The sequence below is a fragment of the Myxocyprinus asiaticus genome, chromosome 47, assembly GCF_019703515.2.
Source record: "Myxocyprinus asiaticus isolate MX2 ecotype Aquarium Trade chromosome 47, UBuf_Myxa_2, whole genome shotgun sequence".
Classification (NCBI taxonomy): Eukaryota; Metazoa; Chordata; class Actinopteri; order Cypriniformes; family Catostomidae; genus Myxocyprinus; species Myxocyprinus asiaticus.
In genome coordinates this window covers 25,187,990-25,215,375 of record NC_059390.1, presented here as the reverse complement: position 1 = coordinate 25,215,375, position 27,386 = coordinate 25,187,990, and the positions used below count along the sequence as shown (strand labels likewise).

At 36.7% G+C, this 27,386-nt stretch overlaps 1 protein-coding gene across 4 annotated transcripts; it reads left to right on the top strand.

The window, feature by feature from the left end:
• Nucleotides 1–4,812: 4,812 nt before the first annotated feature.
• LOC127436839 (nuclear receptor subfamily 2 group C member 1-like) lies at nucleotides 4,813–26,619 on the top strand. Of its 4 annotated transcripts, none has more exons than XM_051691277.1 (15): nucleotides 4,813–6,010; nucleotides 8,006–8,035; nucleotides 8,268–8,379; nucleotides 10,908–11,138; nucleotides 13,154–13,232; nucleotides 13,369–13,548; nucleotides 13,819–13,966; nucleotides 14,057–14,141; nucleotides 17,060–17,238; nucleotides 17,339–17,492; nucleotides 22,386–22,507; nucleotides 22,640–22,779; nucleotides 25,589–25,711; nucleotides 25,816–25,921; nucleotides 26,019–26,619. In XM_051691277.1, the coding sequence occupies exons 3-15, from the start codon at nucleotides 8,326–8,328 to the stop codon at nucleotides 26,191–26,193; spliced, it is 1,776 nt and encodes a 591-aa protein (XP_051547237.1). In that variant the 5' UTR covers nucleotides 4,813–6,010; nucleotides 8,006–8,035; nucleotides 8,268–8,325; the 3' UTR covers nucleotides 26,194–26,619. The 4 variants fall into 4 exon arrangements, with proteins under 4 accessions (XP_051547237.1, XP_051547239.1, XP_051547238.1 ...); XM_051691279.1 differs by having other exon boundaries at nucleotides 8,002–8,035; XM_051691278.1 differs by having other exon boundaries at nucleotides 7,935–8,035.
• The last annotated feature ends 767 nt before the right edge of the window (nucleotides 26,620–27,386 follow it).

The window sequence follows — 27,386 nt, the reverse complement described above, 5'->3', positions numbered from 1 at the left end:
ACACAACAAAATTGTGTTTCTCTTTTAAGCTTGTTTTCTTTCTATTAATGTAATTATCTTAAAGTTACTAGATTATATAATGTAGGGTGAATGTTAACCAGTCAAGTCTGTTCAACAACATGGGCAGGGAATTTGTAATGCTTTGCACTGGACTTGATGCAGAGAGTAAAAATGTTCAAATGAAGTGTTATTTTATGCAGCAAGATGAGAAAAGGGGGAGGTTTAATCGTGTTTATTGTTGTTATTTTGGGATTTAGAACAGATTATGTTATGCTGGGTTAACGTGGTGAAGAGTGAAGCTTTTGCATGGGTTGAGGACGGGTACACAAACAACACGCTTTATGTTGCTTTACTCAAGAAGCAATAACTAGTTAGCATTTAACATGCTAATGTATGCAGTTGCTAGCTAAAAGTTAGCTACTAGCATAACCTTGTAACATAAATCAGTAATGCGACACCAAAATGTTACAGCTGATGGAAATGAATCATAAATAAGGCTACTTAATTGGATGATTTAAAAACAAGTTTATTCCATTATGTTGAAATTACTTGAATTAATTTTGTTTTCTGACAGAGAATCAATGAGCTAAACCAAGAGGAAACAATATGTTGATGTAACTCAATTAATTTTCATTTATTTTATGAAAATGAATCAGACTTCTCAAGGCTTCATATGAGAGGAGAGGTCTGTTTATTTCCTGTGATCCTTGTCATTTTAGATCTTAGTGCAACTTTTGACATGGTTGACCATAACATCCTTATTTCCCGTCTTGAGCAATGTGTGGGCATCAAAGGAACTGTTTTGAAATGGTGTAAGTCATATATGTCAAACAGAAGGTTTTAAATAAGCCTTGGTAACTTCTTGTCCTCTGCAGCTCATCTTCTGTAGGCGGTGCCACAAGGCTGTGTTCTTGCTCCAGTTTTATTTTCTTTATACTTGCTTCCTATTGGTTCTATTTTCAATAAACATGGTGTGTCTTTCCATTGCTATGCTGATGACACCTTTACTGGCTTGCTTAAAGGACATAAAATCTTGGATGCCTTTAAAGGTGCACTCAGTATTTGTTTTCCTCCTAAAGTATTGATTTGTTATTTTGAATGTATAAAATCATGACCAGTCACATAAGATGAATACTCCAGTCACAGCAGTAACCTGATAAAAGCTGTTTTATTCTACATGGAGAGGGTCCCCTCATGGGGGCTGCCATTTTAGAATCACATGACCACATCTACTTGCTTACTCTCAACAACTGCCCTATTAATGAACACTTTCACTTATTAAATCAATCATGGCTGTCTGTGAATTGTGAATCTCTACACTGACATCTGTAACTGAACACTGTTTGAATGATGATCAATCCACACCTCTAAAAATGACAGAGTGCACCTTTAAATTTCAACAAAACTGAAATAATTATGTTCTGACACACTGACAGTACTACCTGTAATCTTAATTTAGGCCATTTTGCTTCTCACACTAAACCGTGCGTGAAGAATCTGGGCTTCTTATTTGACAGTGGCCTTAAAGGGATAGTTCACCCCAAAATGAAAATTCTCTCATATTCTACTCACCATCAGGCCATCCCAGATGTGTATGACTTTCTTTATTCAGCAGAGCACAAACAAAGATTTTAAGGAGAATATTTCAGTTTCACTTCCACAAGTTCAAGTGGAGATATAGGGTAATAAAAAATAAAAAAAAAGACTTAAATATTGTTCTGTTTTTCACCCACATCTATCATATCGCTTCAGAAGACATTGATTAAACCACTGGAGTGTTATGGATTACTTCTATATTACCTTTATGTGATTTTTGGAGCTACAAAGGTCTGATCACTATTCACTTGCATTGTATGGACCTACAGAGCTGAAATATTCCTCCAAAAATCTTAATTTGTTTTCTGCAGAAGAAAGTCATACACATCTGGGATGGTATGAGGGTGAGTAAATGATGAGAGAATTTTCATTTTTGGGTGAAATAAATCTGTAAATTTAATAAACAAACAACAACAAAAAAAAACACCTGTTCAAATAAGAACTGCTCCTAAACTATCAGTTTTTATATCTTTGCTAAATCACATCTTCTCTCATTGGTTTTTAATTGTGTGTAGTGTTTTGTTTTATGTCCATTTGTTGTCTTATTTCTTGTTTATAAATCTTGTCTCTTATAGTTGTTATACAGCACATAAATCAACTGTTGTTGTATAAAAATGTGCTTTATAAATAAACATTACATTGACATTCAGGAGAAATTAATATACATGAACCGTTTGATCTTGGTTTAGCCCGTTCTTTGATTATATTGTGTTTACTTGTTTATTAGTTTTCTGTCATTAATTACTTGTATGACTTTCTTCCATGGAACACAAAAGGCAGAATGTTCTAATTCAGTTTCAGTACTTTTTTTTTTTTTTTTTTTTTGTCATACAATGAACGTTAATGGGGACTGAGGCTATCAATCCCAAACATTCTGCCTAACATTTCCTTTTGTGTTCCATTAAATAAATAAAGTCATACATATGGGCTTGAAATAAAATGAGGCTATGAGTAATGACATAAGCCATTTCTTTAACAATTTTTTAAGAGTAGTCACATCCACATTCTAGAAAATTGTTTTAGAAACTAATAATATTAAACAAATACATAACTAATATAGATCAGTCATTTGTTATATTGAAAGCCGTTTGTAGTGTTTAACTATAATCTCTTTTCCTTTTCACTTAACAGCACTAACAAAATTCTGATGACCCAGATGATGGAGTGGTGGAACCAAAGATCCATTGCCCCTTATCAGACTATAATCTTGCTATTCTTCACAGATAAATACATCCTCTTACATCACCTTTGAATGACCTGGAGCTCCTGACACTATTATACTGTGATATTATGCAGACTATGTTCTACCAAATTTGTGTTGAGTTCTAGATTCAAACAAACACAATTCACAAGCACACAAACAGTTACACTTTATTAGACTACACTAGACACTTTACATACACTAGTCTCTGACTAGCATTCTGACAAACAAATGAATATTAATGCCTGATATTGCAACTCATTACCACATAGTGCATAATTGTGAAGGAAACTGCTTATGTTACAGATACTCCACCATGCATCAGGCACATTCCATTTCACATTCAGATTACAGCTGCTTGCCATTTCTTATATTAACATCCTTTATGCTTATAAAAATACCTGAAATCACTTGAAGAGTATTTACAAATAATAATAGTGTATTTAGTGATTTAAAAGTCAAATATATCTGTAAACCTGTCAGCTGTGTAAAGTCGTTTAGGTCATCTACTTTGTGCATGACACAAGTAAATCTTCCAACAATTGTTTACAGGCAGATTGTTTCACTTTTAATTGACTATATCACAATTCCAGTGGGTCAGAAGTTTACATATACTAAGTTAACTGTGCCTTTATGCAGCTTGGAAAGTCAAAAAAGACTTTAGACAATTAGCTTCTGATAGTAGGTGTACTGAATTGGAGGTGTACCTGTGAATGTATTTTAAGACCTACCTTCAAATTCAGTGCCTCTATGATTGACATCATGGGAAAATCTAAAGAAATCAACCAAGACCTCAGAAAAAAAAATAGTGGACCTCCACAAGACTGGTTCATCCTTGGGAGCAATTTCCAAATGCCTGAAGGTACCACGTTCATCTGTACAAACAATAGTATGCAAGTATAAACACCATGGGACCACGCAGCCATCATACCGCTCAGGAAGGAGACGCATTCTGTTTCCTAGAGGTGAATGTAGTTTGGTGCAAAAAGTGCAAATCAATCCCAGAACAACAGCAAAGGACCTTGTGAAGATGCTGGAGGAAACAGGTAGACAAGTATCTATATCCACAGTAAAACAAAATCCTATATCAACATAACCTGAAAGGCTGCTCAGAAAGGAAGAAGCCTCTGCTCCAAAACCACCATAAAAAAGCCAGACTACAGTTTGCAAGTGCACATGGGGACAAAGATCTTACTTTTTGGAGAAATGTCCTCTGGTCTGATGAAACACAAATGTAACTGTTTGACCATTATGACCATCGTTATGTTTGGAGGAAAAAGGATGAGGCTTGCAAGCCGAAGAACACCATCCCAACCGTGAAGCATGGGGGTGGCAGCATCATGTTGTGGGGGTGCTTTGCTGCAGGTGGGACTGGTGCACTTCATAAAATAGATGGCATCATGAGGAAGGAAAATTATATGGATATATGGAAGCAACACCTCAAGACACAGCCATGAAGTTAAAGATCGGTCGCAAATGGGTCTTCCAAATGGACAATGACCCCAAGCATACCTCCAAAGTTGTGGCAAAATGGCTTAAGGACAACAAAGTTAAGGTATTGGAGTGACCATCACAAAGCCCTGACCTCAGTCCGATAGAAAATTTGTGGGCAGAACTGAAAAAGTGTGTGCGAGCAAAGAGGCCTACAAACCTGACTCAGTTACACCAGTTCTGTCTGGAGGAATGGGCCAAAATTCCAGCAACTTACTGTGAGAAGCTTGTGGAAGGCTACCCAAAAATGTAACGGCAATGCTACCAAAAACTAACAAATTGTATGTAAACTTCTGACCCACTGGGAATGCGATGAAAGAAATAAAAGCTGAAATAAATCATTCTCTCTACTATTATTCTGACATTTCACATTCTTAAAATAAAGTAGTGATCCTAACTGACCTAAGACAGGGAATGTTTTCTATGATCTACAATGTCAGGAATTGTTAAAAACTGAATTTAAGTGTATTTGGCTAAGGTGTATGTGAATTTCTGACTTTAACTGTATATATTATTTGTTTTGCTGTCTGTATATTGTGTACAATGTTTATTATGTAATATGGATATTGTGTATTATGTGTACATATTGTTCAGTGAGTGCTGTGTATTCTGTATATCTTGTAACTACATGACTGCAATGTTGACGGAACTGCACTAATAAAGTGATTTGATTTCCACAACAGTTTTAATCAAGGTTAATCCATTCAATCATTAAGCTGGTTTGTTAAGTCACATTTTGAAGCACTATTTAAAATGTCTTTCTTCAAAAACATTTGGATTGAATACCCATGCAATGCAAACCACTTTAAGGTCTACATCCTGTGAAAACAAGCTCCATGCTTGATTGCGATTTTCATAATCTGTTTAAATTTTTCAGAATTCACAATAATAATACAGTGAGAATTGTGATGGTTTGAGTGCATGCGCTGACAATGGAGTTATTAAGTGTGTTGTCATGGTGACAGCATTCCACAGTACTGCTCCTGAAAGCTTTTCGCAACAAAGCATTAGGAGAAAGAATAATACAGATATAATACAAAAGCAAATGCCTAAATATATATCACTACACATTAATGAATTTTGAAGACCCTTGTAGATTCTCGAATTTTTACACGTAAAACGGAACCAGAGCCCTTTCCACTGACTGAACTCTTCTTCCAGGTCAAAGAGCTGTCAATCAAAAACTCACTAGCCAATGAGAACTCATCTCAGTTAGCCCTGCCCATACAAGAGTTTTGTGCCAGAACTGCGAACGAAAATTCACTGAAAACTCTTGCAGCGCATTTGTAAATCCTGATCAGCAAACGTAAGCAGAGAATATCGTTAACAAAGGATGCTGTTTGTTTGAAGACTGAGTTAAAATATTGCCTTTGATTTGTTCCGTTTCATATTGTTTTTTTTTTATTATTCATTCTTATTTTTTATTTTTATTAGTTTCTTGAAAAGTTACGTTCAAATCAATTGGCACAAATATAATCCCATACAACCCTATGAGCCCTCTTGTCAAACACGTAATGAACAGAGTTAACATGTCATGACTAGTGCTTCATGAAGCTGAATGCAGTCTGTATGATGGCTAGTGAGTTCAAGTGCGCATGCGCAAATGCGCCGGTCTCCTCCGAGTAGGTCGCGAACTCTGACCTCCTGTAGCTGCAGTGAGCCGTCAGATCACGATTATTTATTAAAACATCATCATATCTGGATAATTAAACACTTTACCGGGTAAGAGCATTTCATTTATTTTACCTTATTAAACCCCACTGTGTCTTCAGTCATCGATTTGGACGAATAATACAGGAAAACGTTAAAGCTGTAGTTAGCCGGCCTGCTAACACGAGTTAGCATACTAGCAACTAGCATAACCGAATACATGCGATAAATCGATTATTAATAGCGTATATTTGCTATTAACCAGACCAAATTACATTTAAGAACGATAACCAGACACAATAAAGCCTTTCCTAAACATCAAAACAGTTTTACAGCGTTTTGATGTTAATGAGCAGGCTAACTCTGCTAAAACCATGCTATTCTGACAAACACAACAACATGCAGATCACATTAAAGCACAAAGACGATTTATCGCGCAGTTTTCTAAGCTTTCGATTATATAGATGTGTGCAGATGTTTGATTTGCCCTGTAATGTCTCTTGTTGATGGAGCTGCTGTAGTGTAGAGCCGAGCATGTGTGTGCATGGGGCTTTAACCCTTCAGTCATGACCTTTAACCTACAGGAACAGATCTGACTTTATCTTCCCGGATCACACACACTCTTCATGAGTTACAGACCCCACAACTGTCATTCTCACCAAATCACACGTACTCACCATTATGCGATCTGAGTCATGTAATACTGTAAAAGCACAGTGCTAATGTAGCTAATAGCTAATCAGATGGCTAGGATTTCTTCATATATATACTCTTTGTAAATCTGGTTTGCACTGAAGATAACACTGAGCCATCTGTAAACTTACAGATCAGGTATAATATTAGCTCATTGATATAAGCACTGTGGCCTAATGTGTGTTTGAATTCATCCATATAGATCATGAAATTGCACTGAAAATAGTTGAAATATACCCCATACTGTAGTTAATCTTATTTCCAGTAAGTTCTGTTAGTCATTAAATTAGTGTTTGCTATAGGGCACACATCACTATTACAGCTAATATTAGGGTTAGGGATTTAAATAAACCAACTACTAGTCATTGGCTGTTATGTTTGAAGGGATAGTTCACCCAAAAATAAATATACTCTCATCATTTACTCATCCTCATGCCATAACCAGATGTGTGTGACTTACTTTCTTCTGCAGAACACAAATGAGGATTTTTAGAATAATGTTTTAGCTGTGAAGGTTCATACAATGCATGTAAATGTTAGCCAGAACTTTGAAGCTCCAAAAATCACATAAAGACAGCATAAAAGTAATCCATAAGACTCCAGTGGTTAAATCCTTGTCTTCAGAAGTGAAAAGAGAAGATAAGTGTGGGTGAAAAAAGATACAAATTTAAGCCCTTTTTTACTATCCACAGTTTTCCTGAGCAACCACTGGGCGGCGCCATGATGATACTAATTGCCTGTTTTGTATTTCTGGTCTTGAGACGCCAAGTAAAAACTGCCAAAACGAGCGATCCAGAGCAGAACAACAACCATTTAAGTGTTACTTGGTGTATAAATGAATTTCAGGCTCAAATTGTGCTGTTGTTGGCTGACATAACTCAGAATAATTAATGATGTCAACATAACTTATCTCTGACCATCGCTTCATATCATCTACACACTCAGGTGAGGCACTGTCTATAAAACAATGGTCATCTCGACTCTATGAAATAGCAGCATGTTTTTGACAATTTTTACAAATGTAATACTTTAAACATCACATTACCCGCTAAGAATATACGCTGATGCGAGTGAAAACACTGGAGACTGGCAATTGAAAACCGTCGATTTGTGGAAAACTTGCGTTCAGGAAAAAGATGGATAAATCTGAACTTTCACTTCCACCTTCTTCTCGTGTTTTGGGTGATTCACATTCTTTGTGCATATTTCCACTTACTGAGCAGGGAGGAGAATTTATAGTAAAAAAAAAAGGACTTAAATATTGATCTGTTTCTCGCCCACACCTATCATATCACTTCTGAAGACATGGATTAAACCACCTACAGAGCTGAAATAATCTTCTAAAAATCTTCATTTGTGTTCTGTTGAAGAAAGGAAGTCATACACATCTGGAATGGCATGAAGGTGAGTAAATGATGAGAAAACTTTCATTTTTGGGTGAACTATTCCTTTAATGTGGACAAAAGTGGGTGTGTCCACACGTTAACTTTTTTTGTAATAATTTTACATTTATTGTACACTAATTCAATGAGCAATAATTGAGATCAACAAGATCAGTAGATCTAGATCGGCAGCGCAGTCTCATATTGAAAATGGTTGGTGAAGACTGTTTTGTGAGTTGTGTTGTTTTTCTCAGGTTAGCGTGTGGCTGATGGGGTGTTGCGACTGAGCCACGGCTTTGACAGATCGGTATCATGGAGGGAGAACGTCCCAGAATACAGCTGGTGTCTGCAGATGGAGGCCTACAGGTGACCTACAGCACACAATTCAGACCAGGGGTTTTAATCCTTTTGATGCCAAGGACCTCTTTCCTAAAATATATATTTTCAATATAAAGACCACATGTTGTTTGCAAAACGAAATAATTGGTCTGTATATTGTCATACGAAAGCCAGAAGGAATAATTCAAATATTATGTGGAAAATAATACTTTGTTGACTGTGTATCTTTCTCTGCCCAATATTAATGTTAGATGCATAGAACTGAAAAGAAACCTTTTTAACTCAATCCAGATTTATTTTTATAGCGCTTTTTACAAGAAATGTTATTCCAAATCAGCTTAATAGATATTGCCTTGCAGCTCCTTGTTAAAAGGATAGTTCTCCCAAAAATGCAAATTCTCCCATAATTTTCTCAACCTCATGCTATCCCAGATGTGTGTGACTTTCTTTCTTCTGCAGAACACAAACAAAGATTTTTAGAAGAATATCTCAGCTTTGTAGGTCATTCAATGCAAGTGAATGGTGATCAGGCAGCATAAAAGTAATTCATATGACTCCATTGTTTTAATCCATGTCTTCTGAAGTGATCCAATCAGTTTTGGGTGAGAACAGACCAAAATGTATCTGCCTTTTCACCATAAATCTTGACATCAGCAGTCTCCTTGACAATCATAATTTCAGGCTCGATTACACTTCCTTGGCGCCATCTACTGATCGTGCCTAGAGACTGCAATGGCAAGATGTTCAGTGAAAAAGAAGTTATAATTTGGTCTGGTCTCAACCAAAATCAATTAGGTCGCTTCAGAAGACATGGATTAAACCACTGGAGTTGTATTGATTACTTTTAAGATGCCTTTTATTTGCTTTTTGATGCTTTCAAAGTTTTGGTCAACATTCACTTGGATTGTATGGACCTACAGAGCTGAAATATTTTTCTAAAAAATCTTCATTTGTGTTCTGCAGAAGAAAGAAAGTCATACACAACTGGAATGGCATGAGGGTGAGAAAATAATGAGAAAGTTCACCCAACAATGAACAATCCCTTTAAGAAAAAAGTCGACAGTGGTGAAAGAAGCTATCTGTTAGTAGAATAAAATAATCTAACATGATTAATCTCATGATTTTCAACCAGTTTTTAAAAATCAGACTTAAATTTGGTAAATGTGTCAATAAGTTTTTTTGTTTTGTTTTGTTTTTTGTCCCTTTTTTTTTTTTTGTCCAGATCTAGTAAGATATTTAAAAATACATTAAAATGCAGTGCACATAAAACGATTACTTGAGTACACCTTTACTATGATGCTTTTAATTTCTGAGTTCAAAATCATTTCAATTTCTTTTCTTTTTTTTTAAGGGTTTAAAGTTAAAAAAGTGCTGTAATTGTCTGGAGATATAATAGTCACATTAAAAGCTGAAGTACTTGAAAGAAAATGTTAGCATGAATAGTTTGGTATAATCTTTTTTCATTATTTTCTTAATAAAAATAAGCAGTGAAAAACTTTTTGTATTCAAATAGAGAAGACCCCCTATAGACCCTGAAGACTATTTTATTTTAAAATTATCAAATATTTTGACATTTTTGTGGAAATGTGCGGTTTGATCTGGTCAAATGGAGTAACCCTAAGAAAGCTTCTCGATATTCATGACTCAAAAAATCATATTTATTTACCTTGAAAATGTTTTGTTTTTTTTGGGGGGGGCATTCCCAATAGGGGAATGCCCTATTCCCACTACTTAGTAGGTCCTCGTGCTGGCGTGGTTACTCACCTCAATCCTTGTGGTGGAGGACAAGTCTCAGTTGCCTCCGCTTCTGAGACCGTCAATCCGCACATCTTATCACGTGACTCGTTGTGCATGACACTGTGGAGACTCGCAGCACGTGGAGGCGCATGCTACTCTTCGCGATCCACGCACAACTTAGCACATGCCCCATAGAGCGAGAACACTAATCGTGACCACGAGGAGGTTACCCCATGTGACTGTACCCTCCCTAGCAACCAGGCCAATTTGGTTGCTTAGGAGACCTGGCTGGAGTCACTCAGCACACCCTGGATTCGAACACACGACTCCAGGGGTGGTACCTTGAAAATGATTAAGTGTACACAGCCTGCACATGTATTCAAGGGGCAATTAACATATTTTAAAAACTTTTACTTGATGGTTACACCACTTGTCATTTTTAATTAATTAAATCTTTAAAAAAAAATTTTTTTTCAAAAATGTAATAAACCATAAGGGACACACATATTGCATTTTTTTTAACTTTAATGGATTTATGTAATTATATATATATATATATATATAACAATTTATGTAATTATTCGTAATAGTAATAATTACAGTCATTATTAATTTAAAATTTTATACATTTTAAGAAAATATATATGTAATTTTTTTTTTTCTCCATGAAATTTTCCGTGGACCCCCTTGTGGCCTCCTGAGTGTCCCTTGATCCCAGTTTGGAAACCCCTGATTCAAATATTCACTGAGCATTATTACTTTAGATGTCTTTGTGTTTCATTCAGACATGATCATTTTTGTTTTAATGTGTTTATCAGATTGTGACTGAGCAGCAGTTGGCACAGAAAGTGCAGATCGTCACGGCAATTGACCAGGCTGGAACCGGCAAACAGCAGTTTATATTGGCTAACCTGGATTATCCCAACCAGGAGAAACTGTTCATCAAACAGGATAACTCACCTGCCAAGGTCATCTTAACCTCTGCAGACGGGTCAGCTGTCAATCAACTGCTTTTCGCATCACCTGAACTGACAGGACAACAGATCCAGGTAATCAGGTACCACAGCTCCATGTTTATTTATGTGAAATCAGTAACAGCATGATTAAATGTCTCATCATACATGTATAATTACATTATAATGCATGTTCAAATGTGCATGTTTTTTTGGAAATATACACTCATTTAAAATCAGATGATTGCACCGTGCTCCAAAAAAGTTGGGACATCGAGTGTTTACCACTGTGAAACATCACCATTTCATCTAATAACACTTATTAAGCATTTGGGCACTGAAGACACAAGTTTGTTAAGTTTAGAAAGTGGAATTTTCCCCCAGTCATCCATTATGCAGGTCTTCAGTTGCGTAATTGTACGGGGCCTTCCTTGCTGTATTTTGAGCTTCATAATGCACCACACATTCTCAATTGGAGACAGGTCAGGACTGCAGGCAGGCCACTCTAGTACCCACACTCTCCAGGTAGTATGTGGTTTGGTGTTGTCCTGCTGGAAAATGCAGGGATGTCCCTGGAAAAGACGTCATCTGGATGGCAGTATATGTTGCTCCAAAATTTGTATATATCTTTCTGCATTAATGCTGCCCTCACAGATGTGCAAGTTACCCATGACATGGGCGCTAACACACCCCCATACCATGGCAGACTCTGACTTTTGGACCTGACGCTGATAACAGCTTGGATGGTCCTTTTCCCCGTTGTCCCTGAGAACACAGTGTATCTAACAATGGATGTTTTTTCCAAAAAACATTTTAAATATGGACTCGTCAGACCACAAAACAATTCCACTGTTCTACTTTCCATCTCAGACGAGACCGAGCCCAGAGAATTCAGCAGCGCTTCTGGACAGTGTTGATGTATGGCTACTCATTTGCGTAATAGTAAAACCTTAACTTGCATCCGTGGATGCAGCAGCGAATGGTGTTGACTGACAAAGGTTTACTGAAGTATTCCCGAGCCCATGTCATAATATCCATTACAGACCAATGACGATTTTTAGGACAGTGACGTCTGAGGGATCAGAGATCAGGCAAATTCAGAAGTGGTTTTCGGCTTTGCTTTTTAAGCACCAAGAATTGACCAGATTCCTTGGAACTTTTAACTATATTGTGCGCTGTAGAGGGTGAAATGCCAAAATCCTTCCAGTTGTTGTCAAAGTGCTGGATTATTTGCTGACACATCTGTTTGCAAATTGGCAAGCCTCAACCCATCCTTGATCTTTTTTTTTTGTTGTGATTTTTCTCCCCAATTTGGAATGTCCAATTCCCAATGCGCTCTAAGTCCTCGTGGTGGCGTAGTGACTCGCCTCAATCCGGGTGGCGGAGGACAAATCTCAGTTGCCTCCGCGTCTGAGACCGTCAATCCGCACATCTTATCATGTGGCTTGTTGAGTGCGTTACCGCGGAGACATAGCGCGTGTGGAGGCTTCACGGTATTCTCTGTGGCATCCACGCACAACTCACCACGCACCCCACCGAGAGAGAAAACCACATTATAGCTACCACGAGGAGGTTACCCCATGTGACACTACCCTCTCTAGCAACCGGGCCAATTGGTTGCTTAGGAAGCTTTACTGGAGTCACTCAGCATGCCCTGGATTCGAACTTGTGACTCCAGGTGTGATAGTCAGCGTCTTTACTTGCTGAGCTCCAGGCCCCAACCCACCCTTGATCTTACAGAACAAGGTTTTTTTGGAGGCTCCTTGTATATTATAACACGATTGCCTCACCTGTTTCACATCTCCTGTTTCACATCACCTTGTTATTTCAATACGTCAGATTGTTATTAGTCCTAAATTGGCCATCCCAACTGTTTTTGGAGCGTGTTGCAATCATCTGAATTGAAATGAGTGTATATTTTCAGTTAATTCAATTAAATTACATTCACAAGGTTAAATATCAAATAATGTATTATTGTAGTGCTTTCAATACAGCACAGGGGGAATCGAATTTACAAATCACTCCTTTTTGTTTTTATTAGCATTTTCCATACTGTCCCAACTTTTTTGGAATTGGGGTTGTATAACATCTTGTGTTTTTTATTCTCACAGTTTGTGACAGAGGGCTTAGAGCAGGGCACTCCAAAGCTGGCAGTGGAGTATTGTGTAGTTTGTGGAGACAAAGCCTCAGGTAAAAAGCAAACACCTTTTATTTTTTTAAAACAATCCAACACCTCAAACTGGTTCTAAATCTAGCCTTGCCAAGAATTAGATTGTTTCAGAAAGATAAACGTAGGCTTTGTGTGTGTGTGTGTGGGTGTGTTCAGGTCGTCACTATGGAGCGGTGAGCTGTGAGGGCTGTAAGGGTTTCTTCAAGCGCAGCATCAGGAAGAATCTGGTGTACACGTGTCGAGGGTCTGGAGATTGTGTCATCAACAAACACCATCGCAACCGCTGTCAATACTGCAGACTGCAGCGCTGCATGGCTCTCGGCATGAAGCAAGACTGTGAGTCCCTTACAGAAACCAGAAACACTCACAAATCTACACAAATCACATGCTTTCAGACTTGAAACAAGACTGAGACTGTAGAAACCTAGTGCTGTTTTGTAACCAACAGCATTGTTGGGCATTATAGACATGTTCCTGTCCAAAAATGCTGAATAGTAGGCAGCTCTCTAGCTTTTGAGATATTCTGCTAAATAATAATAGTGTGTATTTATGGAATTATTTTTTGAATTTTATTGTATTTTCTCTACATAAAAATTCTCCCTACAGCTGTGCAGTGTGAGAGGAAGCCAGTGGAAGTGTTGAGGGAGAAGCCGGCCAACTGTGCACCCTCTATCGAGAAGATTTACATCCGTAAAAACCTCTGCAGCCCTCTCACAGCCATGCCAACGTTTGTTAGTGATAAAGAGACCACCAGGTTGGTGTATGCATGTGTGTATGAGTTTAAAAATGAGATCAGAAATTAAAGTTTGTCATCGTTTCAAACTCTCACTGTGTCTGGGTGCAGATCCAACAGTTTACTGGACTCCAACATGCTCTTGAACAATTCACAACAGCACAACACAATTTTAATTCCTCCTTCACCAGATCAGGTAAAAACACTTGTATAAATCATCAAGTAATAATGCATGTCAAAAACTTAGTCATATCCTTAAATGTGAATAATATTATGCAATGAGACCATTATAGTCCATTACCATCTAGTCCCTATTATTGAAATGTTACCGAGCGAATCTCACAAAGCTTAATAGTTAAAAATAATAGAAATAAGATGTATTTATTGTTTTGCATGAGGAAAGCAAGCCTATTTAGGACCAATACGATTTTTTTTGTATTATAACATTATTTTCTTAAAGGATGTGCAAGAGTACTCGATTAATCAGCTTAAAATATCAGACTAGTAAAAACACTACTCGAATATTGCAATTTGATTTTCCTTTGTACCTTTGCATGCCGCTGGCAACATTGAAACTGCTTCTCTCACCTAAATCTTGCTGTTACAAGTTAATGCAATGGGTGGCGCTGTGGGTGCATGATGCTGTTAAAGGAATAGTTCACCCAAAATGTTTTGTTTTTAATTGATTGTATTGCTTCAGATGATTGAAATGTATGTTTCTATGTGTGAGTGCAAATGTTTTTTTTTTTTTGTGTCATTTTTAAATCTAGATGTTGTTAAATCTTATTTATGTTTAATTTGTTCTGAAACAGGCTAAAATTGTTACAATGTAAAATTTTCTCCTTGGTTTGGTTCGCTTTTACAAAGCAATATTTCAAAACGGTGTTAAGAAAAGTCTCACATGAGCATGCTTTCCCCTCATTGGTTACAATATTTGTATGCTGTTCTGGGATTTAGCTCATACATCAATTTACCGGTTAAAGTTATATACTTGTGTCAAACAATTACAAAGTCACGGTTATGCAAAACGTCACCAAATGGTACAGAGTGCGCGTTCTAGTTAGAGATTGCGTGGCAAATAAACATTTTCCGTCACTTGGATGATATGAGTTGTAAAATTTATGACAAGGTAAAAGTTATTTTTATCCTTCGGTTGTTGCTTTTGCATTATTTGCATTACATGTGCCTGACCTCACAGTCAATGTACTAAAATTACCTCAGGAATGATAAAACAACTCATATTTTAAACTTGCAATTATATCTAATAATCACCAAAAGGCTATATCCACGTTTTGATGATGAATTAAAGTGACGTGCTGATCTATAGATGTCTCCAAAGATCCATCAGGTATGTTCATGGTGTTTATAGCTATATTGTTTGGTCCATTGGGTTGAATTGCATTCTCACCACAAGTTCAGGAGGTCTCGGACTGATTGTTTTGGTGCAGTGTAATTGCCGTGTTCATATATGCCTAAATGAACTGAACCAAGGGAGAAAACAAATGCTCCAAACGAGCCAGGTGTGAAAACGCCCTAAATTTCAAGTAATCGATTAGTTTTTTATTTTTATTTGTTAGAGTACTCCACTACAAAATTACTCAATTCCCATCCCTAATTTTCATTTCAGTTAAGCACATTTACCCACCTCCCCCCCCCACCCCCACCCCCCAAATTCTCATTACGGTAATGCAGAAAAAAAGTTGATTTATTAATTGAAATATATAAAGTATTTTGTGGGGGTATGTGTAAAATTGCTTTTAATTCATGATGATTATAAATAATAATAATAATAATTTATATTTTAATACATTATTACAATTCTGTATTACAGTAATGGGAGCCTAATGTGAATCACTTTTGAGAATATGTGTTGGAATGTGACAATTACAGAAAAAACAAATAAACTCAAAAGTAAAATGTCCAGACACATTACAGTAATGTAACTTTTTAGGGAAAATAAAATATTACAATGCTATAACTCTCCTGTTGTCTTAAGCAGTGGCAGATTTAGGCATGGGTGGCATCTTGTGGGGGGGGTGGCATGAGATACTTCAGTCAGACGTGAATGCTGAGTGTCCGCATACAGGACGAGTTAAGCCCGCTACACACTCTAAGATTGTAAAAGGCTAAGTGAAGGCTAGTAAACGGCCGTCGGTGAGCATGTCACACTTAACGTTGTAAGATAGCCGATTTTGCCCTACGATGACAGAAATCCTTTAGGATTACCGAAATTTGTCTCAGATGGCAGAATTGTGGCCAAAATAGTACAGTGTTCACCGGGCTTTACGCAAATTTCGTCATCAGCAGTGTGCTCAATCACTGAACGTGCTCAGCCTAATTTTTCTAACCTCACGTCTCTGAATGTGCATGCGCCTGGAATTAACTGCACTAATAAGTGGGTCCACAAGGTGGCAGCACTCACTGCTGAGCCGCTGCTGTCATGAAGAAGCACTAAAAGATGATGTAATCGCCGCTAATCAACAGGAGACAAAGGTGGAAATAGTGGATATGCAACAGCAGTGGATGTGCGAGTCAAGAGCGCGTGTGAGAAGGTCAGGACATACTTGAATTTGTGTGACTCGAGTTTAAAGAAATATAAAGACATGTTTATGGGTTTAAACTCCTGAAGAGAAATAGTCCAGTATCTCCAACCGCTTGAGTATGTGCACACAGACAGTCAAATGAAGTACACTTTGAAAGGTGAGCGTTCAGCTGTGCAAAGACGCTCAGCATTCACGTCAAAACTGAAGTACACTTAGGGCTTTAGGGTCATTTTTGACCTGAGCCAGGTAAAGAATAAATTATAAAAACTGGATAGTTTTTGATTCTGAAACCAAACATTGTGACTTTGTCAAGGCCATCTAAACAAACAAACAAAATAAAGAAGGAAATGATTATTTTTTATAAACATTATGATTAACATGATTTTAAATAATAGGGTACAATGGGGCTAAAGGCCCCTGAATGGTAATAGACCTATTAGATGTTATTTTCATGTGAAATGTGGCAAAATTTTAGGGTGAAATGTGATGTGGACATGATCACACTATTTGTTTTTAGTATGTAGTGACATGTTCTTCAAACAAATTCACATTTTCCCAATGTTCACTTCAGAATGATTCCAATCAGGGAGATCTGGGCACTCTGGCAAATGTGGTCACGTCTCTAGGACACATCAACAAGAGCCGTGAGATGATGGACAGCAGTACTGACCTATCAGAGATAGAAACAATGAGTAACGATGACAGTGGTATGACAGATGCACAGCGGGATGAGCAAAATGAAGTCACACGGTACGGAAAGAGACTGCTTTAGTTCTGATATTAAGCCCAGACGATGTGTGGTAGACATCTGTGTTTACGTGCTTGTGTTCACGTGCTTGTGTTCGTTTAGGGCCTTTGACACACTCACAAAGGTGCTCCAGCCAGAGGAGGGTTGTGGGGAAGAGATGGCAGAGGGTGATGTTGCTGTAAGGGTTGATGAACAGAGCGCCGCCCTGCTGGAACTAGAAGGACCGCTGCTCTCGGACATGCATGTCCCCTTTAAGGTCAGATATCACTGTAGATTTACACACTGCAGCTATTCTTCAAACTCTTATTCTTCTACACTTCAAAGGCCCATTCATACCAAGAGCGAAGCAAGATGTAAGATTCAACCCATCCAACATAGATTTCACTTGCTTTAATGCAAAATAAAACCCATCACTAAAATGAAAATGGATGCGTTGTTATCTAAATGCTACATTGAAAGTAAAAGCAAGTGTAATATTCAAATAAAATCATAATTTCTAAATGATGAATTTATGGTAAAATAAAAGTAGAGGTCTACAGTTGGTTATAACCTTGTGCAACCCCACTACACAAAACGCTTTGTTTTGCAATATCAGAAATTTAGAATTAATTTGAGTGAATTTTAGGTAAATATAAATAGAATTAATGTTTGTTTAAATGCAGCTATTTTTTTTTAGCTATCATTAAATTGTGTTTTATGGAAGCCAGTTTTGTAAGTAAGTTTAGTAAGCCGCTGTGGCTGGCAACGTTTTGAAGCAAAAAAAAAAAAAAATGTATTATCAATGCTATCATGTTGTTTTCATTTTTTTTTCTTTTCTTTTTTTTCTTTTTTATAATGAAATAAGTAATAAGCAAGTAAAGGCTCAAGCCTCAAGGGCTCCATAAATGAGTTGAGAAGTTACTGCGTTCTGTTAAGAAATGAAAACAATGAATGAGAGTAAATTAATAACTGATTATAAATGTGTAGATTGGAAGATAAATATGCTTGTGGGCGGGGCAGGAAAATTTTATTAAAAGGGCAGTGAAATGTGCTTATATGACTGTATTATGTTCAAACTTGTACTGGAATTTGTGCCTCTTTTGAACTAGATACTGAAGCAGTCATGTGGTTTTCAGGCGAATGAAGCTTCGAATGTCACGGATCACATTTGTTTTTTCTACCCAAAACGATTTAAGCTCCGATACAGTGCATCAATGTAAAATGTGTTGTTTTGGGTTTTTTTTCAACACAAGCTTCGAAGCTTCGGTGTCGAATGTCATAAATATGAGTCTCCGGCCTCGTAGCTGGCCAGGATGTAGTTGTAATAATGAAGTAATAAGGCTGACGTCTCAGATGGCGAACACTTATGAGTATATTTTCTCATAACTATTTCAGCTGCTGTCAGGCCTTAATTAAAGAGACATGTGACATGCTCCTGCTCCTCTGACATGGCCATACTGAATGATGTCTCCGGACTGATTTTGCAGTGATTTACTCTTAAGTCAAGATCTCAAGAATGTTGGTGTTTAGCCAGGGACTAAAAACGAAATGGTTTTTCATTTTGGTTCTTTCTGACCAGAAACAGTATTTTTGCGGTTCGAAAAACGGTTAGAAAGGAATTAAAGAACGGTTAATAACTTTCATTGTCAAATGCCAGTACTCTATGCTAAGGGTGGATGATATACCAGTTGCAATGTTGCCAGATCTCACAAGAGAAACAAGGCACCTGTTTTGGAAAAAACAAGCTCAAAATAAGGGACTTGCCTCACTTAGCGAAAATAATCGATTCAGTTTGTTGCCATGTGGGGGAATTTTCAGGACAGAAATCATATCTAGCATAGTATACAGTAGCCTATTTAAAATAAAGTTTTTTCAATAAATGTATTCCTAACATTAAATATATAACTAAAAACATTTCTCATATTTCAGATATTCATTTGGCCACCTAAAATCAATAAATTGTCACCTTTTGTGGGCTGAATGATTTAAAAAAAAAGAATTTCTCCCCAATTTGGAATGGCCAATTCCCAATGCACTCTAAGTCCTCATCGTGGCGTAGTGACTCGCCTCAATCTGGGTGGCAGAGGATAAATCTCAGTCACCTCCACGTCTGAGACCGTCAATCCATGCATCTTATCGCGTGGCTTGTTGAGCGCGTTACCGTGCAGACATAGCCCGCGTGGAGGCTTCACGCCATCCACTGCGGCATCCACACCCAACTCGGGTTACCCCATGTGACTCTACCCTCCCTAGCAACCCGGCCAATTAGGTTGCTTAGGAGACCTGGCTGGAGTCACTCAGCACACCCTGGATTCGAACTGGCAACTCCAGGTGTGGTGGTCTGCATCTTAACCCACTGAGCTATTTTTAATTTTTTTAACATTGTTTTTTAAACTAGCGGTCAATCAAAGTGCTTGCTTATTTTCTACCTTAAAGAGAGAAGCTTAATTTTCTCAACCGTCAGGAAGTGGTGTAATTCCTGAAAATCTTTGGTCTTTGGTTTCATGAAAAAATTATCGGAACAAAATTAACTGGTTATTAACTGGTTACCAGCACTTAAAAATAATGTTTTCACTCCAGAACAATTGAATGGGATTTCATTCCCATTTTCAGTTACATTCTGCAAAATTCTTTGTATGATTCCGGTTTTGGTTTTCTTTCCTTAAACCATTTTTAATCCCTGCTTTTAGCACTGTGGTCTTCTAAAAAATAAAGTCTTGTTAAAACATTTTTCACACTTTGGTCTACTAAAAATGTCCATCAGTGTACAGTGCATCCGGAAAGTATTCACAGCGCTTCACTTTTTCCACATTTTGTTATGTTACAGCCTTATTCCAAAATGGATTAAATTCATTATTTTCCTCAAAATTCTACAAACAATACCCCATAATGACAACATGAAAGAAGTTTGTTTGAAATCTTTGCAAATTTATTAAAAATAAAAAACAAAAAAAAATCACATGTACATAAGTATTCACAGCCTTTGCTCAATACTTTGTTGAAGCACCTTTGGCATCTAATTACAGCCTCAAGTCTTTTTGAGTATGATGCTACAAGCTTGGCACACCTATTTTTGGGCAGTTTCTCCCATTCTTCTTTGCAGGACCTCTCAAGCTCCATCAGGTTGGATGGGGAGCGTCGGTGCACAGCCATTTTCAGATCTCTCCAGAGATGTTCAATCGGGTTCAAGTCTGGGCTCTGGCTGGGCCACTCAAGGACATTCATGGAGTTGTCCCGGAGCCACTCCTTTGTTATCTTGGCTGTGTGCTTAGGGTCATTGTCCTGTTGGAAGATGAACCTTCACCCCAGTCTGAGGTCCAGAGCGCTCTGGAGCAGGTTTTCATCAAGGATGTCTCTGTACATTGCTACATTCATCTTTCCCTCGATCCTGACTAGTCTCCCAGTTCCTGCTGCTGAAAAACATCCCCACAGCATGATGCTGCCACCACCATGCTTCACTGTAGGGATGGTGTTGGCCAGGTGATGAGCGGCGCCTGGTTTCCTCCAGACATGACACTTGCCATTCAGGCCAAAGAGTTCAGTCTTTGTTTCTCATGGTCTGAGAGTCCTTCAGGTGCCTTTTGGCAAACTCCAGGCGGGCTGTTATGTGCCTTTTACTGAGGAGTGGCTTCCGTCTGGCCACTCAACCATACAGGCCTGATTGGTGGAGTGCTGCAGAGATGGTTGTTTTTCTGGAAGGTTCTCCTCTCTCCACAGAGAAACGCTAGAGCTCTGTCAGAGTGACCATCGGGTTCTTGGTCATCTCCCTGACTAAGGCCCTTCTCCCCCGATCACTCAGTTTGGCTGGGCGGCCAGCTCTAGGAAGAGTCCTGGTGGTTCCAAACTTCTTCCATTTACGGATGATGGAGTCCACTGTGCTCATTGGGACCTTCAATGCTGCAGAAATTTTTCTGTACCCTTCCCCAGATCTGTGCCTTGATACAATCCTGTCTCGGAGGTCTACAGACAATTCCTTGGACCATGGCTTGGTTTGTGCTCGGACATGCACTGTTAACTGTGGGACCTTATATAGACAGGTGTGTGCCTTTCCAAATCATGTCCAATCAACTGAATTTATCACAGGTGGACTCCAATCAAGTTGTAGAAACATCTCAAGGATGATCAGTGGAAACAGGATGCACCTGAGCTCAATTTTGAGTGTCATGGCAAAGGCTGTGAATTGTTTTTTATTTTTAATAAATTTGCAAAGATTTCAAACAAACTTCTTTCACATTGTCATTATGGGGTATTGTTTGTAGAATTTTGAGGAAAATAATGCATTTAATCCATTGTGGAATAAGGCTGTAACATAACAAAATGTGGAAAAAGTGAAGCGCTGTGAATACTTTCCGGATGCACTGTATGTACATGCATCACAGGACATTCATGTAATTTAATTCTGAAAGTGATAAAAATTCTCTGCATAGTGTCATTTCTGGCACATCTCAAATTCTGTATTGTGTTAAATAAAATTCTTTTTATAATGGATTTTCATAGCTTTATATCGAAAGTCTGGTTTTGGAACAAAAGTATATAACAGTTAAATCGGCACATAAAAGGCATTTGAAAAGTACCAAAAATAAATGATAAAGGCCTGAAAAAAAAAGTCAAATTCAGTTTTAATGAAACCTTCATATAACAAAAATAAAAAAAAGTTGAAATCTGTTAATTTGAATAAAAATCAACACGGCCATGTGGGGGCCTGGGTAGCTCAGTGGTAAAGACGCTGGCTACCACCCCTGGAGTTCGCTAGTTCGAATCCCAGGGCGTGCTGAGTGACTCCAGCAGGAGTCTCCAGGTCTCCTAAGCATCCAGATTGGCCCAGTTGCTAGGAAGGGTAGAGTCACACAGGGTAACCTTCTCCTGGTCGCTGTAATGTGGTTCGTTCTCGGTGGGGCGCGTGGTGAGTTGAGCGTGAGTGCCGCGGTGGATGGCATGAAGCCTCCACACACGCTATGTCTCCGTGGCAATGCGTCAACAAGCCACGTGATAAGATGCGCGGGTTGACGGTCTCAGACGCGGAGGCAACTGGGATCACTACGCCACCACGAGGACTTAAAAGCACATTGGGAATTGGGCATTCCAAATTGGGAAAAAAAAAAAAAAAAGAAACAGCCATGTATGAAATAATATATATGTGTGTTCACATTATGTGTGTTCTTGTGTGTAGTTGATGATGCCGTTGCCTATGCCAGACTTCCTGAATCTGAACTACATCTGTGAATCAGCATCTCGTCTGCTTTTCCTCTCCATGCACTGGGCACGCTCCATCCCCGCTTTCCAGGCCCTCGGGTGAGAGTGTTTGTATTCTCATCTGTCTCCTACTCCTATTCTACATTAATATATGATGTGTTATTTCTACAGTTAAGATGACTTATGGTGGCATCCTCATTTGGCATGTGCTTTCTTTTGTTTGGTGTTTAGCTCCGAGAACGGCATCACGCTGATGAAGGCCTGCTGGAATGAGCTGTTTGCTTTGGGTTTGGCTCAGTGTTCACACATTATGAATGTAGAGACTATCCTCACAGCCATAATAAACCATTTACAGACCAGCCTGGAGGAAGGTACGTGTATAGGAGCCTCTCATGAATACTCATGAGACTTTTGGTTTATACATCATAGAAAGGGGTGGGTGAAACACTGGTTGAACTGAAAGCTTTGTTCCTATCATTTACTTACAGTAAATGAGTTACTGTTGCAAAAGCTGTCAAGCATTCCTATTAGGAAATGTCCTATTATTAAATAATATCTGGATTAACTGTGGTTATTTCTAGTAATTTGAAGTAGTTAACAAAAAGGTCTCAATTATGGTATGGAAGGTTAAGGGTGCTTTCACACTTGGTTGGAGTGCTTCTACCGAACCCGAGTTTGTTTCCTCCCCCTGCCCCCACTGGTCTCTGTTCACATTTTATTATTTGGTACTGAACTGCAGTCCGATTGCGTCATCAACACGAGTACAAGTGGCAGCTGTTTATCAGTGTAACTAGGCAGCAACTCAACATCAGCTTCGCTCTGTTATTAAAGTATCTCTTTGATTTTACCTTCAAAACTTTACATGCACAGAACGACACTTGTGTTTGTCTCCCGCGGATGCATTGAATGTGCAATGATGAAATTATTAATAGCGTTTGTCTGCCGTGAGCCTCTGGATGCTTACAAGAGATGTGAAGAATGTGAGCTGCTTTCTGAAGGTGATTTATTTGGACACAAGCTGGTATGAGAAATGCATTATACTACAGTAATTGCGATCGGGAGCCTGCAAAGACATTCACTTCCGCAATTTGGTACAATTGCATTCATATTAGCAGCGAACTGTACTGGAGTTGACATGAATCGTATCCCAGACCACCATTTCAAGCAGACTCGGGTGCGGTTCCTGGGTGCGCACCCAAGTTCGGAAAACTTTGACGGCATTCGACCCCGGGTGTGCATCAAAAGTGCTAGTGTGAAAGCACCTTAAATCACAAACACATGAATTGATGTAGGTTATAATTTTTATTTTATTTTTTTATTAAAAATGGATAAGATAAAATAGGATTTATGGTATAATGTTTATACTTAATATTTTTATAAAGTTTGTAATTTAAAAAGTAATAGTATAGTATTTTAATTAATATTCATTTGTTTTTAATACATTTGTATTTATAGTATAAAGTTTATACTTTTTTATTTGATAAAGTTTATTGCTTTTAAAATTTTTAATGAATAGTATAAAATTCTTTCTAATTATTATTAATTTGTTTTTTTAAATACATTTGTATTTACAGTATACAGTTTATACTTTGTAGTTTTATAGTTTATCATTTATAATTTTTACAAAATGAATAGTATATAGTATTTTAAATTATTGTATTTATAGTATAAAGTTTATACCTTATTTTATCAAGTTTATCATTTAAAAAAATCATTTGTATTTGTAATTATTATTAATTTGTATGTATAGTATACAGTTTAAACTTTTTAGAATTTAAAAAAGTGTTTCATTGTAAATCTTTAAATATTAATTGTATAAAGATGGTATTTTAATTATTATTTGTTTAAAAAAAACGTATGTATACACTTTAGATTATCATTTTTTATAAACAAAAGTTTGAACTTTAGAATTTTATTAAGTTAATCTTTTTTTATTATTATTACTTTTAATTATTGTATTTATAGTATAACGTTTATACTTTATAATTTTATAAAGTTTATCATTTTCAATTTTTGGAAATTATTAGTTTAAAGATAGTATTTTTAATTATTATTTGTTTTTTAATACATTTGTATGTATAATATAAAGTTTTTATACTATATAGTTTTATAAAGTTGATCGATTTAAAATCCTAAAAAATTTATAGTATAATATAGTAATTTAATTCATATTTGTTTAAAAAACAATATTTACTTTTTAGAATTTTGTAAAGTTAATCATTTTAATAACAAAAATATATAGTATTTTTTATTATTCTATTTATAGTACAAAGTTTATACCTTATTTTATAAAGTTAATAATTAAAAAATCATTGTTTAAAGATAGTATTTTTAATTATTAATTTGTATAGTATACAGTTTACACTTAATTTCAAAAAGTTTATAATTTTAAATCTTTAAAAATTCACAGTATAAAGAGTATTTTAATTAATATTATTTTTTTTTATCATTATTTGTTAAACAAATGTACTATTCAGAAATTTTTATGAAGTTAAAATGGTATTTTTTATTATTATTATTATTTGTATGTATAGTATACAGTTTATACTTTATAATTTCAAAAAGATTATAATTTTAAATCTTTAAAGATTCATATTATAGAGTATTTTAAAGTTACGCACTTTAGTTTATAATTTTTTATAAACTAACATTTATACTTTAGAATTTTATAAAGTTTATAATTTTTAATTATTTTATTTATAGTATAAATTTATACCTTATCATTTTATAAAGTTTATCATTTAAAAAAAAAAAAAAAACGTATAAAGATAGTATTTGTAATTATTGTTTTTTTTTTAAATAAATTTGTATGTATAGTACACTGTTAATACTTTATAATTTTATAATGGTTATACTATCATTTGTTTAATGAAAAATGATAAAGATAGTATTTAAATTATTTTTAATACATTTGTTTCATTGCAATGTGCGTGACTGTTCATGCATAGTTTGAAGTCTAAAGGACCTTTTGTTATTTTTTTCTGTAGTTTTGAATCACTTCTTTGTAAAAAAAACTTATTTGTTAAATATTATCAACCAACATTTTGAGAATATGGTGATATAAATTTCTGCATATATTGCCCACCCATTACATCATGTAACTATTAACATTTTGTAAATTACTTCACTGACATATGCATGTCTAATGTGAGATGTATTTAATTGAAAAACTGTCTCCAGAGCGGGTGAAGCAGGTGATGGAGCACATCTGGCGTATGCAGGAGTTTTGTAACAGTATGAGCCGCATGAGTCCTGACGCTTATGAGTACGCTTACCTCAAAGCTGTGGTCCTGTTCAGCCCAGGTAAGAAAAAAAACTGGTGTGTGTTTATTTTGAGAATATATATTAAAGGAAAGAAGGTGGTGAGAAAAGTAAATGATAAAATTATTTGTGTGTTTTGGTCATAGATCACTCTGGAGTGGACAGCACCCTTCAGATAGAGCATTTTCAGGAGAAAGCTCACATGGAACTACAGGACTATGTGAGCAAAGTTTATCCAGAGGACACGTATCGGTGAGTGTGTGGTTTTCCATTTGAATCGCGAGATTTCAATATAATATATTATTGGCACATCCTTACACCAAAGTGATTTTCTTACACTGTCTCTCAGTTTGTCAAAGCTGTTAGTTCGTCTGCCTGCCCTGCGGCTCATGAGTGCGGCACTAACCGAAGAGCTCTTTTTCGCCGGCCTCATCGGGAATGTCCAGATCGACAGCATCATTCCCTACATCCTCAAAATGGAGTCCACCGACTACAACAGCCAACCAATCAGCACCACAGAATGACTGAAGCAATGCCCATAGCCTCACCAGTCAGCTTTAAGATGTCATTGCCTCAGAAATGGGATCATTATGTTCCTTTACTCAGAACCCTTTGGGCGAAAAAAAAAAAAAAAATCTGTATGATATAGTCATGTGAACCATTTTGAATGAAGACAATTTTGTTATGACTTTGCATTTTCATTTGGTCGGTGTGTGGATTGTTTCTGCGGGTTTATGTATTATGGATAAAGTGGAAATCCCATTGCGGTTGGATGGTTTTCTCTTTTATTGTATTGTGTTCTTATACTTAGAAAAGTGTCTATAAAGACACAGGAAGTGCAAAAAACTTCTTCCTTAGAACCCCCAACCCCCCAAAGCACTGACTTTCTCTGTATGCACTGTATATGAATTGTGTAAATAGGAATAATAAATGTCAAATCAGGGGAAAAATGTCAGGATTTGGTATTTGTTTGCATGGAGTCTGATGCGTTTTTATGATCAAATAAAGTGTGACAAACAGGGTTCTCACAGTCACGGACAAACTAAATAAAGTCTTAAAGAAAAAGAAAAGCATGGACATTTCTTTAGTGAATATAATTTTTCTAGTTATGCTCCGCTCTTACAGTCAAAATCATCTTTCAGATATAGGCATCGGTTAACTCAAGAATGTGCAAGCACATTAGCTGAAATTACCTGAAAAATCAGTTTTTTTGTTTTGTTTTTAAGGGTGATCTGTGCTAAAGAAGCTCAACTTATGATATTGTTGTCAGATTTAACTGTTCATTTGAAATATTTTCTTTCATTGTAATCTTGCCCATCCATTTTGGAGATTTCAAGTAATAATTCACCCAACAATGAAAATTTTCTCATCATTTACCATCCCAGGTGTGTATGACTTTCTTCTGCAGAACACAAATGGAGATTTTCAGAAGAATATTTCAGCTCTGTAGGTCCTCAATGCAAGTGAATGGTAACCAGAACTTTGAAGCTCCAAAAAGGCATTATAAAAGTAATCAATACAATTCCAGTGGTTAAATCTTTAGGTGAGCACGTTTTAGGTGAAAACAGACCCAAATGTAACTCCTTTTTCCACTATAAATCTTGATAAATCATGATTTCAAGCTCAAATACACTTCCTGGTGTCATCTTACACTCTGCACCTGCGTCAAGCACTAGAAAGTATAATCGAGCTTGAAATCATGATTGTTCCTAGAGTC

Coding starts and splice junctions, on each gene's coding strand:
- LOC127436839 (XM_051691277.1), top strand. CDS start 8,326: ATGGAGGGAGAACGTCCCAGAATACAGCTGGTGTCTGCAGATGGAGGC. Junction 11,139..13,153: donor TGACAGGACAACAGATCCAG/GTAATCAGGTAC, acceptor TTATTCTCACAG/TTTGTGACAGAGGGCTTAGA. Junction 13,549..13,818: donor TCTCGGCATGAAGCAAGACT/GTGAGTCCCTTA, acceptor TTCTCCCTACAG/CTGTGCAGTGTGAGAGGAAG.